At 45.3% G+C, this 17292-nt stretch overlaps 1 protein-coding gene across 1 annotated transcript in view; it reads left to right on the top strand.

Annotated features, from left to right (window-relative positions):
• The first annotated feature begins 94 nt into the window (after nucleotides 1-94).
• The window catches only part of ttc17 (tetratricopeptide repeat domain 17), a 17480-nt gene continuing 282 nt past the window's right edge, over nucleotides 95-17292 (top strand). The window contains exons 1-25 of the mRNA XM_068577148.1: nucleotides 95-329; nucleotides 893-982; nucleotides 1222-1391; nucleotides 1505-1616; nucleotides 3035-3166; nucleotides 3349-3458; nucleotides 3570-3717; nucleotides 4699-4838; nucleotides 5352-5512; nucleotides 6179-6291; nucleotides 6457-6609; nucleotides 7410-7525; nucleotides 7631-7784; nucleotides 7929-8000; nucleotides 8494-8718; nucleotides 9663-9882; nucleotides 12174-12293; nucleotides 12542-12846; nucleotides 12970-13123; nucleotides 13238-13358; nucleotides 14316-14475; nucleotides 15462-15545; nucleotides 16061-16180; nucleotides 16269-16412; nucleotides 16533-17292. The exon at nucleotides 16533-17292 is cut by the window's right edge and continues 282 nt beyond it. Coding sequence (XP_068433249.1) covers nucleotides 159-329; nucleotides 893-982; nucleotides 1222-1391; nucleotides 1505-1616; nucleotides 3035-3166; nucleotides 3349-3458; nucleotides 3570-3717; nucleotides 4699-4838; nucleotides 5352-5512; nucleotides 6179-6291; nucleotides 6457-6609; nucleotides 7410-7525; nucleotides 7631-7784; nucleotides 7929-8000; nucleotides 8494-8718; nucleotides 9663-9882; nucleotides 12174-12293; nucleotides 12542-12846; nucleotides 12970-13123; nucleotides 13238-13358; nucleotides 14316-14475; nucleotides 15462-15545; nucleotides 16061-16180; nucleotides 16269-16412; nucleotides 16533-16664 — 3627 coding nt within the window. The 5' untranslated portion in view covers nucleotides 95-158 and the 3' untranslated portion in view covers nucleotides 16665-17292. The remainder of the gene's footprint in view (nucleotides 330-892; nucleotides 983-1221; nucleotides 1392-1504; nucleotides 1617-3034; nucleotides 3167-3348; nucleotides 3459-3569; nucleotides 3718-4698; nucleotides 4839-5351; nucleotides 5513-6178; nucleotides 6292-6456; nucleotides 6610-7409; nucleotides 7526-7630; nucleotides 7785-7928; nucleotides 8001-8493; nucleotides 8719-9662; nucleotides 9883-12173; nucleotides 12294-12541; nucleotides 12847-12969; nucleotides 13124-13237; nucleotides 13359-14315; nucleotides 14476-15461; nucleotides 15546-16060; nucleotides 16181-16268; nucleotides 16413-16532) is intronic.

Raw genomic sequence — 17292 nt, 5'->3', positions numbered from 1 at the left:
TTCTACGGTATTTCCTGTTTTTTCTTTTCCATACGTCATCAATGGCAACCTGTAAAGTTGGGTGTTGTTTTTCGCTACGTAGGCCCGGGCAGCGACCCCTTCGGGCCGGAGGCCGCAACTCCTTTACCGTTGCCACAGAGCAAAATGAGACAGAAAAAATGGCGGACCTCGGGAAAATCAGTCCTGAGTCTTTGCCCTGTCGCGTCAACTGCTCGCGAAAAAACTCATTCCGGGGGAAGCTTTTCATCCTCCTCTGCGCACTTATCGTGGACTGCGGAGGGGCGACGACCCACTGGGTCGTCACGGAGGACGGGAAGATCCAACAGCAAGTATGACAGTCACCGCCAGCTAACGCGAACGTTAGGCGGCTAGCTGCGGCGGAGCTATATACGCGTTACCGGTCCCGTTAACGGGCTTTTTCAGTGTCATTTTCATAGCCTTGACTTTCTCTCTCAAGGAGACTCGTTCGCCAATTCCTGGGTGACGCATACGCACCAGCGAGAAAGTTGCTTTAAATATAAAATGTAGCGTGACGTTGCCATAAGGTGTGTGAGGTCAAGATGACCAGTGTGTCACAGGCCCGCGTTCACGTCCGCGTTGGGATTGGGTGTCTCCTTTTTAAATGTATTTTGCAAGCGATAACGTTATAATTGTTGTTTGGTGACATCTACCATCAAACAACTAGCTTTAGACGGGGTTCATGTTAATGTGACAGGCTTGTATTTGTGGGGCGGGCTCTAATGGACTGAGGTTCGACGTTACAATTTGATGCGTGAAGTTGGAAAAGCCCATTTCTAACATGACCCAATAGTATTTTAATCAATTGTCATCCCCTTAAACGTATCAGTTTGTTAGCTCATGCCGGTCCTTAACGCACTTGTTGTTGTTTCAGGTTGACTCTCCTTTAAATCTGAAGCATCCACACGATGTTGTGATCTTCATGAGGCAAGAGACTCGCGTTAACTACCTCAAGAAGCTGGAGGTGCGTGTGTGTCATGTCAAAGATGTTTTCAAAGTGTGTTTCTCTTTAGGAGCGTCTATTTTTAAGGGCTGATGAGTTTGCTTGCCTTCAGTTTCATTTCTGCAGAACAGAGATAACAGATCACATAAACAGCTCCATCTCAATTACCTACTCCTGTCAGCTGTCCATTTCCTGTGCTCACTCTCTCCCCCCTGATTGTGCCCCCACACCCACCCTCTCTTCTGGCTGCTGTTGAGCAGAAGCAGCTAGTGGCGCAGAAGATCCACATCGAGGAGAATGAGGACAGAGACACGGGGCTGGAGCAGAGGCATTACAAAGAGGACGCGGACTGCGTCATGGCCAAGGTACCCCTGGGAGACCTGGACCTGTACGACGGCACCTATGTTTCCCTGGAAAGCAAAGACATCGGGTGAGCTCCTCCTCTCAGAAACACGCAAGTGACGACGTTCCTGTTTGAGTATGTATATTGTGTTTTTTGAGTAATGATGACATTGTCGTTTTTCTGCTCTCCTCCTCCTGTAGCCCTGAAGACTACGTAGATTCCCGGTCAGCTTTGCCACCCGATCTAGAAAAGCCCGACTGTGCAAACGTGTTTGAACTACCTTATAGCATCCATGCTTTCCAGCATCTCAGGGTGAGTAGGGATAGAGGTAGGAAGGGGCAACGTTTTATAATATTTCATCAAATGTTAGCATTCTGTTGGGAACTTGGTGGATCGGACATTTAACAGCAATGCTCTGTGTACCGTTTCGGTGGGGGAATTATTTCAATCATGTAAGAACAGGCACAAACAGGAGAGAATAACATACAGCCAGATATGTGTGACGATTAGCCACACAAGCTGACGGACAGAAAGTTGGACAGAGATGAGCTCAGTGGAGAGCAGCAGAGGAGCAGAAGGGCTTGTTTACCTGGTGGAATGCACTTCTTGTGTGAGCAGACAGGGCTGCGGCTTGCGCAAACTATTGACACAGCGCTGCGTTTTGCAACTCGTCTGCATAGAGCGTGAACTTGTCGTAATGCGCTCTGTAGGCCCCAAGGCAGATGCAATAAGATACATTACACCTCCAATAATTCACAGTTAAAAAGAAGAAGGGCTCAGAGGGAAACTGGTTTGGTTTCAGTGGGTGAAGAAGAAGAAAAAGCTCAAGTTTTGTTGCAGTTCATGAACAACGTTGTATGTGTTGTATTTAAATATAAGTCTATCATCAGTACATTAATATTCAGTGACCATTTTAGTGTTAAATATTGTCTCTGGAACAACTGGGTTGTATCTTAAGGTTTCTCTGCTCTGAGGAACTCGTTACCGAACCGTTTTAACAAAGCTTCGCACATTGGGCGACTGTGGCGCAGTGGAAAGCAGGGGTCATCATACAATCAGATCCCCGGCTCTGTCAGCCCACATCGATATGTCCTTGAGCAAGACACATAACCCTAAATTGCTCCCGTATCTGCGATTATGGTGTATGAAAGTTAGATAGTACTGATGTGGCACTTTGCATTGTAGCTCCTCTCATCACGGAGTGTGTCTTTCATTTTATATAGCCTTTGTCTGAATAATCAAAGTATTATTACTATTATTATTATTATTATTATTATTATTATTATTAAGAAGGCTGTCAAAACACACTTTCCTTCCTCAAAGCTTTTCTTATTTCTTTCTGTTTCTTTGTTAAAAAGTTTTACTGCTTTTATTTAAAAAAAATTATCGACAGCATGTTAAACTCTGAACCGCGCTATGGATATGATTTATGAATATTATTACTTTATTATTATTTATTGTCTTAACTTCATGTATCAGGTCAAGAGTCCAGTGGGCGTTCCCAGTACATTATATTCACTTAAATTTAGCCGCGGAGACATTTAATGTGTGTACTTTGGAAGTTAGGGTGCCGTCTATGTACTTAAAGACTTATAATGCTAACATACTTTACTGTATGGCTTGCTGTCCGGTGAGATCATGTCTGCTTGGCACACCACAAAGATGTAGCCTTTGTGTGACCGATCACATGCTCAAACTCCAAGTAAATCTCCCCTTCCTATCCGTTGCAGGGCGTGCAGGAGAGGGCGAACTTGACCTCCCCGCTGCTCTCTAAGGAGGACCCGATTTTTAGTTCGCTGTCTCATAGGCTGGGCCGCAGTGTGGACGAGGTGGGCCACCGCATCCATCAAGAGCTACTGAGGGTAAGGTCCGCCTGTGCAGCGATGCCTCGCTGACCTCTACAAATAGTAAAGACCATTATTCCCACTTTTTTAGCAGATATTTGACAAAACCATAGAACGTGCATAGATGAAAAAAGATTCCTAACCAGTTAGTCCTTCAAAGTTGTTAAAATAAGTGTGTCTTTGTGATTTCTGTGTTCCAGAATTCGTCGTCCTGGGTGCTGTACAACATGGCGTCGTTTTATTGGCGCATGAAGAACGAGCCTCAGAAGGCCGTCGACTGTGTGGTGCGCGCTTTGCATTTTTCCCCGAGGTAACGTCGGCTTCTCGGAAAAGACACCGTGATAGTATGTTTGTTTTTTTTATTGTGTGAGACCTCTTACAGGTGTTCACGCTCTCACATTGTGTGTGTTTGTTCTTGTAGGCAACACAAGGACGTAGCCCTGGTCAACATGGCCAACATCCTGCACCGCGCCCACTTCTCTGCAGATGCTGCCATTCTCGCCCACGCTGCCTTGGACCTCACGTCGGATCTCTTCACCAGCCACTACACCCTGGGCAACATTTACGCCGTGAGTCCGAGAAGCGTCACTCGTGTGTCTTTTAGATCACAGACGCTTTGTTCTCGACTACCAGTGCTCGTTTGTGGGTTTTTAGTAAAGAAATACGTAGTTGATTGACTTGTGGCAAACTAAACTGTGACAAGCTTCGGTCCCGTTCTTTCTTTGTCTATTACATGAGCGCACGCGAAAGTGATGTTTTACTGAGAGAGGCACATTTATTGATCATTTTCTTTTATATATATATGTATATATATCTCATAGATACAGCATATTGCCATTCAAGACAAATCAATAACAAGACTTTTAAACTTGTGTAGATACTTTATTATTAGTTTTTGGCAGCAGCAAGAAAGTTACATAGAAGACACAAAAAACGTCAGGTATGAAAGATACTCGTATACAATAAAACAGCAGCGTATTAACTAAACAAACTAACTAAACGACAAAAGCGGTGCTAGGGCTATTGGGGTTACTATATGTAGAATCTGTTGGTCATGGGACAAGATTTTGGAATTGAATGCGTTCTGGTTTCCGTTCGTGGCCCGAGGAGCAGCAGCAGGCTCTTGTTGAATGGCAGGTAAACGCTGGTTTAAAATTAGCTTATGAGCGGACTACTTGTAAAACAACCGGGTCGTGCACGTCCCGTCTCAACTCCGACTTTGGTCTGTTGCTGGTCTGCTGAGTTGCTCACCGGACCGTAAACGATGAGCAGAGCACAGAAAAGGAAGTCTGGGCTCGGGTGCACTACAACCCCAGAAACATCCGGTTTTTGCCCACATTGGCTTGTCATTGTCAGACCAACACCTGATAAAGTTCTGAAAGGAATCACCTTCTATATATAGAGAGAGAGATATATATCTCTATATCCGGTTATATTCTTTTAGTTGTATTACAGTGCGATTCCTCCATGAAACAAATCTGTTTGACCTCTGCTCTGTCCACTATCTGTTTGTGTGTCCCCCGCTCTCCCTTCTACCGCTGTCTGAACAGATGCTCGGGGAATACAACCACTCCGTGCTGTGCTACGAGCAGGCGCTGCAGGCCCAGCCGGGCTTCGAGCAGGCCCTGAGGAGGAAGCATTCGGTGCTCTGTCAGCAAAAGCTGGAGCAGCGCCTGGAAGCCCAGCACAGGTAGGCAAGCAGCCGTACATTCACACTCTCAAGGAGCACTTTGGTCAAATGCGATACTCAATGACACGTGGCCTTTTTCAAACATTTGAGGCAGCGACAAGAACAAACAATCTGCCTGACTGTACGCCACATGCTGTTTGTTTTTTCTCTAAGCATATTTCTGTTTCTGAACAATGTTTGCTCGTTGTAGGATGTCATGAAATCCTTAGAGCATCAGTCAGTATGGGGGATTCTTTTCTTTTTTTATGATGACAGAAAAAGCAATACACTTCTCCCTGTTGGGAAATCTTCCCCACACTTCGACTCGTCCGTGGGGAAGTCGGTGTGTAAGTAAAAGAAAGGTCCCCAGAGGCTGGCAGAGAGTCTGTGTTTGGCTCATGAATGCAAAGTGGATTTAGCTCAAGACACCGACGCTTTCACAAAGAAGTCTTGTCGTTGTCGGTTAGTCATGTGGTGTGCTTTGTTTCCCTGCCGTGCGTGTCGGCCCGTCCTCATTTGACTATATCTCTTTAGATCCCTACAGCGGACGCTGAACGAACTGAAGGAGTATCAGAAGCAGCACGACCACTACCTCCGCCAGCAGGAGGCGCTGGACAAACACAAGCTGCTGCAGGAGGAGCAGATCCTGCGCAACATCATCCACGAGACCCAGATGGCCAAGGAAGCCCAGCTTGGTAAGATGCACACGGACCCGAGGACACGTAAAGGCGTCTCATTCCTTTCTGGATCCTCTGTAGCAAAGAAAAACGGGTCGAGAAAGGACGTGTCGACTTGTACTGTGAATTAGAGTGCTGCTAAATGCAGATATTTATAAATATGAAAAATATAGAATATATATAGATAGATATATAGATCTATATATATAAATTTATATATATAGATCTATATATATAGATCTATATATCCGAAAATGTCATGGAATTTAAAACATGTTATTTCCAGGCCTGGCAAAGTCCATGAAGAAAATACAATCCCAAAAGTGTTGTGAAAGTCATGTAAATGTGTTTTATTCATGTGTTCATGACGTTCATTTACACTGAGTTTGAAATAATTAATATGCTTTTGAAAGAAAGATGCTCAAAATAAAAGCAGGCATACATACAGGCATCTATATACATGTTTATTCTTTTATTTACACTTTTGTCTCTTTCATTTGTGTCATATAAGGTATACTGTATGCTTTGAAATTCTCATTGTTAGTTTAAATACTACATTTTATCACTTTTTATTGTTTACACACACTTTTTACAACATATTTGGTCATGGACTTTTGGTCATCGAATTCCATTAGTCACAACCCTGATATATAAAATAGCTAAGTATTGTGTGTGTTTGCTCAGGGAACCATCAGATGTGTCGCCTTGGTCAGCAGCAGCGCAGCCTCTACTGCCCCTTTGACCTGCCTGTGCGCTATCACCGCGGCGACCTGTTCGAGCATGTCCACTACGTCCAGGCGAGTCTCTTTGTGATTGTTACGTTATTTTTCTGTTATCCCCTTTTGTTAAAAGATACGTTTCGGCGGATATTTATCAATTGAAGCAAACCAACGGGAATATTAGCAGTAAAAAGAAGAAGAGAATAAACCTGACATCTTCGTTTTGTTTCTGTGTGCCTGTAGTTCGGGGAGGAGGTGTCGGTGGCGTACAGCGTGGCGCTCGTATCGGAGCGCAACTCCAACCAGACGGCGGCCAGCCCCCAGCTCCACCCCTCGGTGTCCGGAGACCAGGACCCTGCTGCTGCTCTCTGGGGCAGCCGTCAGGATTACACACAGGCAAGACGGGGAACTTCTTCTTTTTGTTTCGGAAACATTAAAGTGATTTGAAATTGCCGCTTATTGTGAACCCTTATCATTTGTATTATACCCTTTCAGTTTAATGCAATTGGTGTAAGACAATATTTTCACGGACCGGCCTTTATGGTGTGGCCGATTTTATAAATATGACGTAATAAAATGATACGACCGGCATGAATACAATAATAAAGTGCTTAAAATGCAACTCACCATTCCCCCGAATTAGTGTGAGCTTGTTTTTCTGCATCGAGCCGGGTCGGGATGATGGGAGACACCCGACGTGTGTTCTTTATATCCGGTCTACTCCGTAACATAGACCTTAAAGTTCAGTCGACTGCTTAACTTAAACCCCGCTTCACAAAGACAGGATGTTGAAATGGAGGCAGTGTTTTCAGAGATTTTTTTTGCCAATCTCAGGATATTCCGCCTTGATTTTAGACCAGAACACCGGCAGGGTTGAAACAAACTTTTAAGTTTTGTTTTGGGGGTAACGTATCACGGCTCAGACGCACAGACAGATGCTTCCGGTCATTTTTCAAATGTGGGGATATTTTAAATGTGCTTGACATTACTTCTGCCATCAAAGAGGTTGTGTTTTGTAAAATAAAAAGGGGTTGACACTAACTTTGTTTTTTGGTCTGTTTTTTTGGAGTAATTTCCTTTTTTCCTTTTCTTTTTTTTCACCCAATTTGTTAGTGTAAAAACTTCCAGACTGAAATGTCGTTTTGATGACTTGACGAGGAAGGAGAATGAGAGCAACGTGTGTTTTTCACTTTCAGGACACGCAGAAGAAATTGTGGCCTCAGAGGACGGACTGCGCCCACGAGTACCCGAGTGTCCCCCCCGCTCACCTGCTGCCCACCTACTATATCCCACCAGAGACGCAGGGCCTCGGGTCAGTACGCCTTCCTGAAGCTCGATGGCTCCGTTTCCCTTGACTTTAAAGAATTTCACGTGTGAAAAGAGTTTGCTTGTAATTTGTCTCATTCTGTGTATTCAGCCCAGTGGCAGCACTCCTCTACGGGAGCAGCAGTCCTCTGACAGCCGCTCTGCCGGACTGTGGCCACGTCCCCCAACCGTACCCAAACCTCCTGCCGGCCTCACTGGACTGGCCTCTGGAAGAGAAGATGCTGCCAGATCCCTCTGCCTCTCAGGTATCGTGTGTGCCTGATTACGTGTGTGTGTGTGGAGATAGATGCCGACCATGTGCGGAATGTTAACGGAGCTCCCCTGCTTCTGTACTGTGGAACTGTGCAGAAGAATATGCAATCCTTTGTTATCACTGTGTGTGGTCGCAGGTACTGCAGTTGCGTAGTGGAGGTTGGACGCTGGAGCAGATCGGCTCCAGAATAGCTCAAGCTATGAAACAAGTAAGAGGGAACCTTTGACCTCCCATCAACTTAATCACAGAATGAATGTTAAATGGCAAAAGCGTGACGTTACTGTGGCTAAAAAACGAGAAGCTACTGCCCGAATCTTTTTTGTACACTGATTTTTGCTGATTTGTTTCTGTCCGAGCTTCTCACATTTCTTTTGGCAAACGAAGTCAATCACTGCCGCAGTCAAATAATCGTTTTCACCTTTCACACACTCTGATTTTATCTTCTGGCGCTGTGGAGAAAAGAAGAAAAAAAAACAGACAAAATACAGTGTTCAGAATTTAGTAAAGAAAGGATTTGATTTTAAATTATTTTAGTCAACTAAGTCCATTAAGTCGGCCCCCGATGTATGCAGGATCGTCCCAGGACGCCTGCACCTCATTAAGTGAGACGATGCACACACTAGCAAAGCTGGAGTACTCGTGTTGAGAAAAGGAATCCATGAAACTGCCTTCGGGCGCTAACGAACGTTTGTTTGGTGTAGGCCGCCGTGCCCCGCTGGCAGCTCCACAACGAGGCGGCCCTCTTCTGGCGGGCCAAAGGCAACGCCAGCCGCGCCCTGCGGTGCCTGCGCCAGGTGTTGAGCTCAGCCCCGCCCACCCACCGCCACTTGTCTCTCACCAACGCCGCTAACCTGCTGCTGCACCACGGCTTGACGACCCACGCACAAGCACTGCTGGAGCAAGCGCTGGCTGTCAATGCATCAGAGGTAAAGGCACATCGGCACACAACCTGCCCGGGTTTCGACCCGCTCAGAGTTGCACACACGTGTTTAGCAACCGCATGAGGTAAACACATTACACACATTTGTTGTAGTATATACCTGTAACTTTTTCACTGAGGTCCGCCACCGCTGGCTCACGCTTTCACAAACTGCTCTTGCTGAATACATATTTCCTCATTTTAGGAAAGACTGAAGGGTCTCCAACATGTGTTTGATGGATGTATCCAGGGTGTCAAACAGTTTAGAAAGATGAAGACAGAAGCTAAAGTGTAAAACTGAACCCGTGATCGAGAGAGAAAACAATGAGATTAAGGCCACGACACGGTTCTCGTGAGCCGCGTAGGTCTTTATTCATGCGTTACAATCTTCAAACAAAGTGTACTTTGTCTAAAAGGCGTGACCAGCAACACAAGTACTCAACATACACCAACATTTTAATGCCACATCCTGCCCAAGCTTTGCTGTCCAAGCGCATCTTTTAATCGTTTCCTTTGTCAGCTTCCAGCAGGATATTGTGCCATTTTGCAAATCCCTCATGAATTTCAATGGAGTTCCAGGAAAATTAGAATTATTTAGTCCTCTCCGGTGGCCGCGAAGTCTCCATAGAGTAGAGATTTAAATAGCGGGCCCCAAACCATGTGCAGGATCTGCAAGATGCTATTGAGTCGGCAACTATCAGATAAGTTCAATAAAGCCATCCGAACATGGACTTTGATGACATCCCAGTCCAGGAACAGCAGCTAGAATATATCTTTTGAAGCAGAGCTCCTTAAGTGCACAAGTGTTGTGCACGTTTTGAATCAGTTCAACTCAAGGGTTGCATAAAGATGCACATATCCTCAAGCTGATTGTTGGGTTCTCACGATGTTCCCCCAGCCGCCAATGCCCCCCTCTGTGTTTTTTTGTTGTTGTTGTTGTTGTTGTTGCAGCCTCACACTCAGCTCAGCCTGGTGAGCGTGCAGCTGGCCCAGGGCAACGTGACGGGCGCTCTGGCTCTGTTCCGCCACATCCTGGCAACGGCCCGCTCCTCCTCGTCGTCCTTCTCGTCCTTCGCCGGCTGCGAGCAGTGTCGCAACAGCCTGCCTCTGCTGCGCTGCCTGCAGTTCTACCCTTTCCTCTACAACCTTTCACACCGACAGCCCTGCTCCCGTAAGTGGATCCGATAGACACACACACACACACACACACACACACACACACACACACACACACACACACACACACACACACACACACACACACACACACACACAAACTTCACTCCCGTTCTTTTCAGTGTGACGGGTTGCTTCCTCAGAATGGTACTTTCTTGACTGTTCTTGTTATACAGGGGTTAGCTCCCCTTCATTGTACAATTGGGACTTCCCCCTCAGTTGTTTGACAAACATTTATTTAGTTAATTAGTTTTTTTGTCATGCTGAACGGCTTGTTTCCAACAAACTGCTTTTGTTTTTTATTGTGATTTTATTGTAGAGAAACTTGATTTTACAGATCGGGCGATTCATCGACATATCAACCAAATTCTACGAGGGTTAGTTGGTTAAAAATGTCTTTGGTCGAAAACAGAGCTATTCATAATGGAAAGCAGTAAATACTAAATAACTAATCATTTTATTTATAAAGCACATTTCACAGACAAAGAGGTCACAAAGTGCTATACAGATTAAAAACACAGTAAAAAACACATTAAAAGATGAAGCAGCAAAAAACACAATATAACAAATAAAAACAGATAAAAGCAGGTCATAAATTAGTAGGTATTTAAACAAACGCCAGCATGAACAGGTAAGTCTTTAGTTGTTTATTAAACGACATCACCGAATCAGCAAACCAAATTTGTGCAATTTGTGTTCCAAAGCTTACAAGCTACTGCCTCAAAAGCTCGGTCACCGCGGGTCTTAAAGCGAGTGTGTGGGACGGACAGAAGATTTAAATGGAATTTACACATGTGTTCCATCATCTGATTGATTTGACAGCTTGTCAAACTATTACATCATCTCTGAACAATCTGTAGACATAACTAAAAAGTATTGATACTGCTACCTGTGCTGCATTGTGTGAGGCTGACAGATGGGTCTAAGCTACTGTTATTACAAAAACATTTTGGGAAAAAAGGCTTACAAATAATCAAATGTATTCATTCTTTGCTAAATTGTACTGCATTGAGCTGGAAATTAGCCGCGCGCGCGCACGCACGCACGCACACACACATACGCACACATATACACACACACACACGCACACATATACACACACACACACACACACACCTTTTCCTCGAAGCTGCCAGAGTAGCTGTGAGAAGCAAGTGGTGTGTTGCACTGCTGATGTGAATAGAGGCCGCACCTTCTTCCTTATTCACATCAGTGGGCGTGAGGAGGAAAGTGCTTTGAAGTGGAGAAATTTTGCCACTCAATAATTTAGACTGCAGAAAATAGCCGATGCCAAATTTAGAAGGGTCTATTTTACTCTCTAAAGCTAAATATTGCTCTCTGAAAGCACGACAGGGTATGTGAGGTCACATCAGCAGTTAGGGCAAAGTGTTTATATATTATAAACATGCACAAATCTTTCCCGTCTTAAAGTACTTGGTTGCTGCTGTTCCTCCCACATGTTTGATCCCAGGTATAGCTGCCACAGTCAAACAAGTGGTAATATTTTGGGCATCATCCATATTCTCAGCAAAACAACTCCACTCGAGAAACAGCTGAACAGCCTGAAAGCGAGACCCACGGGGTTAAATGTTGAGCCGTCCGTGCTGCCTCCTGCACCTATGCAGCTGTTTTCACGGGGCTGCTCCGTGACTCCTTTTTTTAATGATGGAGACATCCAGTAAATAAATCGCGCACATCGAATTGCTTTCCAGCGACAGCCGAAGTTTCCAAGTCTGGAAAGAAACAAACACCGGAGCTTTGCGCGAGTAAATTGAGACCGTAAATGGAGTCAGACAGAAGCTGAAGGGACTTATTTGTTTGTTCCACACAAAAACAAAACACAGTAGTTGCTGTTGTCTCCAAATATACAATGCAACATTTTTTTGTCCAGGAGAGAATTGTTCCCAAGGAAGAACTGCTGCAAAAAGCTTTTATGGTCTTTGGTTTGATCCACTTTATCATGTTGAGTGTTGGTACTAGTAGTAGTGGTAATAAGAACCACATTAATGGACAAAAAGGTTATTACTTTATTTCAAAGTAAATGCCCAAACTGCCTCAATAGGTTGTCTGTAGTCCCAGTATGATGACGACATATCCCACATGAGAGTTAGTCCAGAGATAAAAGGTTTTATTCTGACCCACTTCATGTACATTACACAAATATCTATTCATATTTAGGGATGGTGTGCCATTGGGGTTTTATCGATGCTGCTTATCAGTTGTTTTTTTTTCAGGGGCATTGGTTTCCATGATGAGTGTGTCTAAACCTAACTTGTGTTGACCCAGAGGGCGGCGCCTGCGTGGCTGAGAAGGAGCTCGCTATCCAGCTGGAGGAATGGGAGGGCAGCGAAGAGAAGCAGGACGCGCCGGCCATTTCTGCCATGGAGGACTCGCTGCTCTTTGAGAGTAAGAATATGATTTAGTGACGCCTCCAGTGGCCGTTGGAAACATAGATGGGCATCTCTCGTGCTTTATTCAGTCAATCGTGTCCATTAATAGTCAATTTCTTCAGTTGACTGAAAAAATGTCATTGAGAGTTACACCACAACAGTCTCTCATATAAAATTCAGGCTCTAATTTTTGGGAAGTGCTCCTGGGGCTTTAATGCTGCTCTTATTTATTCTTTTATTTTCCCATTGTTCATACCTGTTCAGAGGTTATCTTGGACAGCAATGGGTCAGGTGAAGCAGCCGGACAGCAGCGGGCTGCTCCCTCTGCCTCTGGAACGGCTCACATGCCCACGCCATTTGGCGGCGGCGGCGGCGGCGGAGCGGAAGGGGAGGAGGAGTGGCAGCTGAAGGAGGACCTGATGGGAGCTTTTGAGGGAGCGCTGGATGTCGGCGGCAAGCGGGGGGACCTGCGGGGCATCCGGGTGCTAAAGAACGACCGCGTCATGGGCGCCCGCGCCGGCGGCGGGCCCTGCTTCGGGAACTGCGAGGACGACGAGGGAGCCGAGTGGGTACGTGCGCACACACACACACACACATACACACCGTCCTTTCCCCACGATACAGTGCCACGCTTGAGTCCCGCATCGCCAAAGTGTGTGAGATCTGAATTCGGGTGAATTTTTTTCTGCCAGATCACCTTCCAGGTGAAGCGGGTGAGGAAGGCGAAGGTGGACGGGACGGAGAGCGCCGCAATCAGCGATGACGGCCAGAGCGGGGACTCGTTGCCCGGAGGACACTCTGTGTTAGAGATAAGCGGGCCGACTATCCCGTCACCCGGCCCGTCAGGTACCACAAACACCTGCTTTTCTTTTAACAACAGCACAAACGCAGCAATCAGGTGCTGGACTACTGAGGGAGATGCCTTTGTGTTTCATTAGTGTGGGGTTTTTTTGGGGGCAGGCCGCTGGAGGGACTACACAAGTCTTGGCTGGCCAGGGCCAGAGGAGTGCCAGCGGACACGAAGGGTGGACCTTACCACTGTAGCGAGCACCTGGTTGGCCGTTTCCGCCAAGAACATCGAGTAAGACTCCCACTGTCCTGATCACGGTCTCAAGTAACGTACCATCCATGTAACTGTGAAACATGGACCGTGTACACTACCGTTCAAAAGTTTGGGCTCAACCTGACCAATTTTCAGTTTGTTCGCAATTTTGCGAGTGGAATATCCTTCATTTCTAAGAACAAGACTAGACCGGCGAGTTTCGCATGAAAGTTCTCTTTTTCTGGCCATTTTGAGAGTAAAATCGAATCCACAAATGTAATGCTCCAGATACTCAACTAGCTCAAAGGAAAGACGGTATTATAGCTTCTCTCACCAGCAAAACTGTGCAATGATGTTAGCACAGCGGAAAACAATGTGGTTTATTTTGCATAATTAGTCTTCTAAGGCGATTAGCAAACACAATGTACCATTAGAACACCATGTACCATGATAGCTGCTGGAAATGGGCCTCTATACACCTATGTAGATATTTCCTTAAAAAACAGACCTTTCCACCGAGAATAGTATGTTACCACATTAACAATGTATAAAGTGTATTTTTGATTCATTTATTTATTCATTTAAAATCAGTGCTTTTCTTTGAAAAATAACAACATTTCTAAGTGACCCCAAAATTTTGAACAGGTGTGTGTGTGTGTGTGTGTGTGTGTGTGTGTGTGTGTGTGTGTGTGTGTGTGTGTGTGTGTGTGTGTGTGTGTGTGTGTGTGTGTGTGTGTGTGTGTGTGTGTAATGGAAGTAATGTGAAATATAATACCCACATACCTTCTTTTTTTTTTAGTAAACATCTTTGAACTGTTTAGAAATAGAAAATGTCAAAACAGGTCAAACAAAGAAGAACAAAAGTAAACATTGCTGCTTTATTGAAGTTCTTGCATCAGCACATCAACAACTGAAATGCAGTAAATCCATTTTTTTTTTGCCTTTTTTATGTTTGATTTTCATTCTTTTATTCTCTTTTTCTCCTTCTCCTTTCAGCATCACAGAGCACATAGACTTTGCCACTCCGCTCCAGGAGCCAGCTGCTGAACCTTTATGCAACGCTAACCTCCCTGCCAGTATGCACACCCTGGACCACCTGGCCGGGGTGTCCAATCGCGCCGCCATCCACTACACTGGAGAGAGCCAGCTGCGTGAGGTAGAAGCCCCAGACGGCGAGGATTAACATGCACGCTCTTCTCTTTCTAATACGGAAGCAGTGTGTTCCAACAACAGGGTTTTCATATTTACATGTTTTTATCCATCAAATGTTAAGGTGAAAATGTTGAACATACTCGTCCACGTAACCGTAACAATTGTAAAGTAAGTGTTTCGTCAAGGAGAGTCGTGTCACTTCAACCTTGAGAAGAGGACCCGTGAAAAAAAAAGTCGCAGATGACAAATATTCCAGTCTTATGCCTTCCTAAAACCTCCTAAAATTGCGAGTGTGAGAACATTTGGGATATTTACAAAATGACCTCGGAAGTTGGATGGATAGATAGATAATTACTTTATTGATCCCCGAAGGGAAATTCAGTTGTACGTGTGCTGGTAAAGTTTCCATCATCTTCAAGATAATCAGCTACCCCTTCGTGTCAAACTGAAGGTTAAAAAAAACGTGAGAAACTAATGTACAAAGTAGTTTTAAAGTCAGTAAATTTAGAGTCAGGATTATCATTATATCCCCAACTGAGGAGGATTGTGGGTGGAGCTGTTGGTGCTTCAACAGACTTCTAAGTAGCCAAATGTTCCACTACAGACACTAATTGGACATAGTTAATAATGACGACAATACATTTGTTGGTTCATTAGCCATATTTTAAATAGTCAGAATGATAACCGTGATGTTTCCTCTAACAGCGATCAGGAAATCAAAAGTTTTCCCACCGGAGCCTCCTGACTTAAAGCACCTTTTAAAAGTTCCAGCGGGGTAAACGGTTGTGAACAGCCAAGATCAGCGTGGTCTGATTGATGGAACCACTTGAGAGTTTCACACACACACACACACACACTCACTCACTCACTCACTCACTCACTCACTCACTCACTCACTCACTCACTCACTCACTCACTCACTCACTCACTCACTCACTCACTCTCACTCTCTCTCAAGGTAATAGTCTCATGTGTGTCTCTAACCTCCAGGTCCTGCAGAACCTCGGCAAAGACAAGTTCTCCCCTCAGTCCTTTGAGCAGGTGGGAACGCGCATCGCTAAAGTGCTGGAGAAGGTAAGAGCTCTCGCTTCAAATGATGTAAAATGTGGACGTCTTCAATGTCGCCTGAAGGCACAACAGCAAAGTCATCAAGCGGATCGATTTTGATGCATTTTCGTCCCCTCGTACAAGACTGTTAACTCGCATTAAAATACTAGCAATGGTGTTTATGTGGATTGGAAAAGATGAAGCGGCACTTTGCACCGTGTGTGATGTTAAAAAAGACATCCGGATGCATGAACTCATTAGTCAACTCTCAGTTGCTGGCGCTACCGCTGCTTTATTAGAATACCTCCAGTGCTTCTCTCCTTAACTTACTGTGACAAACAGAAGCACTCCAAGGGGAAGCTCCGTAGAACCAGACAGCGCCTCCTGAATATAGGATTTTTCCGAAAATGGATTAATCAGTCATTTAAAAAAACAGGCTTTTAGCCACCGAGGAAACCGGTAGAAGTAGATTTCCTGATACCTAAAATGCAATGTGGTGTGTGTGCCTTTCACTTTAAATCCTCCATAATCCCTGCCTGCAGAATCAGACCTCGTGGGTGTTATCCAGCATGGCGGCGCTGTACTGGCGGGTGAAAGGTCAAGGCAAGAGGGCCATCGACTGCCTGCGACAGGCCCTCAACTACGCCCCCCATCACATGAAGGCAAGTCAGACGGGCCGCAGCTGCTGGCACCGAACAGAGGAATTGTTCTTAAGACGTTGACGATGTATTGTTCTTCCTCCCCCCCCAGGACGTGCCCCTCATCAGCCTGGCCAACATCTTCCAGAACGCTCGGCTGTGGGAGGACGCCCTGACGGTCGCCCGCATGGCGGTGGAGATCGCCCCGCACTTCGTGGTGAACCACTTCACCCTCGCCAACGTCTACATCGCAATGGTAACGGGTCTATCGCATTTCCTGTGGCCGTCCAATCGTCGTGTGATTTTTTTTTTTTTTTTTTTTTTAAATTAATTTTTTTTTTTCTCAACGCGGTTGTTGTTGTGGTCTTGACGACAGGAGGAGTTTGAGAAAGCCATGCGCTGGTACGAGTCCACGCTGAAGCTGCAGCCGGAGTTCGCCCCGGCCAAAGATCGGCTGAGAACCATTCAGTGTTACCTGCTCACCAAGAGGGAACGCCGTCAGCCCTGAGCACCAGGAGTACCCCACCATCACACACACACACACACACACACACACACACACACACACACACAAACACTCTATAACCAACACTCGGACAGACACACACTCATCCGGAGACCGCAGAGAAGTAGCACAAAATAAAAGTGCCAGGTAACTTCATTGTGGTGGAGGTTGAGGTGTAGAATCTGGGTTCTCACTCCCCAAAAATAATTTGGTGTGAAACTTCAGTACAACTGTAGATAATCTTGCCCCACAACTTATACATCAAATGCAGGACCTCTTGTTATCTAACAATCAAGAAGTTATGATTGTCAGACTTTTTTTTTTCTTTTTTTCTAGGTTCCACAAAAAGTGGAAGGGAGATAAAAAAAAAAGAAATTATCTTAAATTCCAGTCAATTCTTCTGCAATATTTTATATTTCAATCTATGCTAATTTGGAACAATGGCTCACATTGTCATTCCTAAAGACATTTCAGCATTTTGGCATTTTGGAGGTGGAATAATTACGTCCCTCAGCCTGGAGATGGCGCCATGTTTTAGATTTTCGATGAAGAGGATGATATGTGATGTCTTCTGCTGGGATGGGGGGGAAAGTCTCTTAACTCAGAGGTTAAAGGAGTTCCAACTGGACAC

The sequence above is a fragment of the Clinocottus analis genome, unplaced genomic scaffold (genome assembly GCF_023055335.1).
Source record: "Clinocottus analis isolate CAN_PGR_092001 unplaced genomic scaffold, fCliAna1.0.p SCAF_1, whole genome shotgun sequence".
In the NCBI taxonomy this organism is placed as follows: Eukaryota; Metazoa; Chordata; class Actinopteri; order Perciformes; family Cottidae; genus Clinocottus; species Clinocottus analis.
Note: the sequence above shows the minus strand (reverse complement) of the source record. Positions and strands in the feature narration are given on the sequence as shown.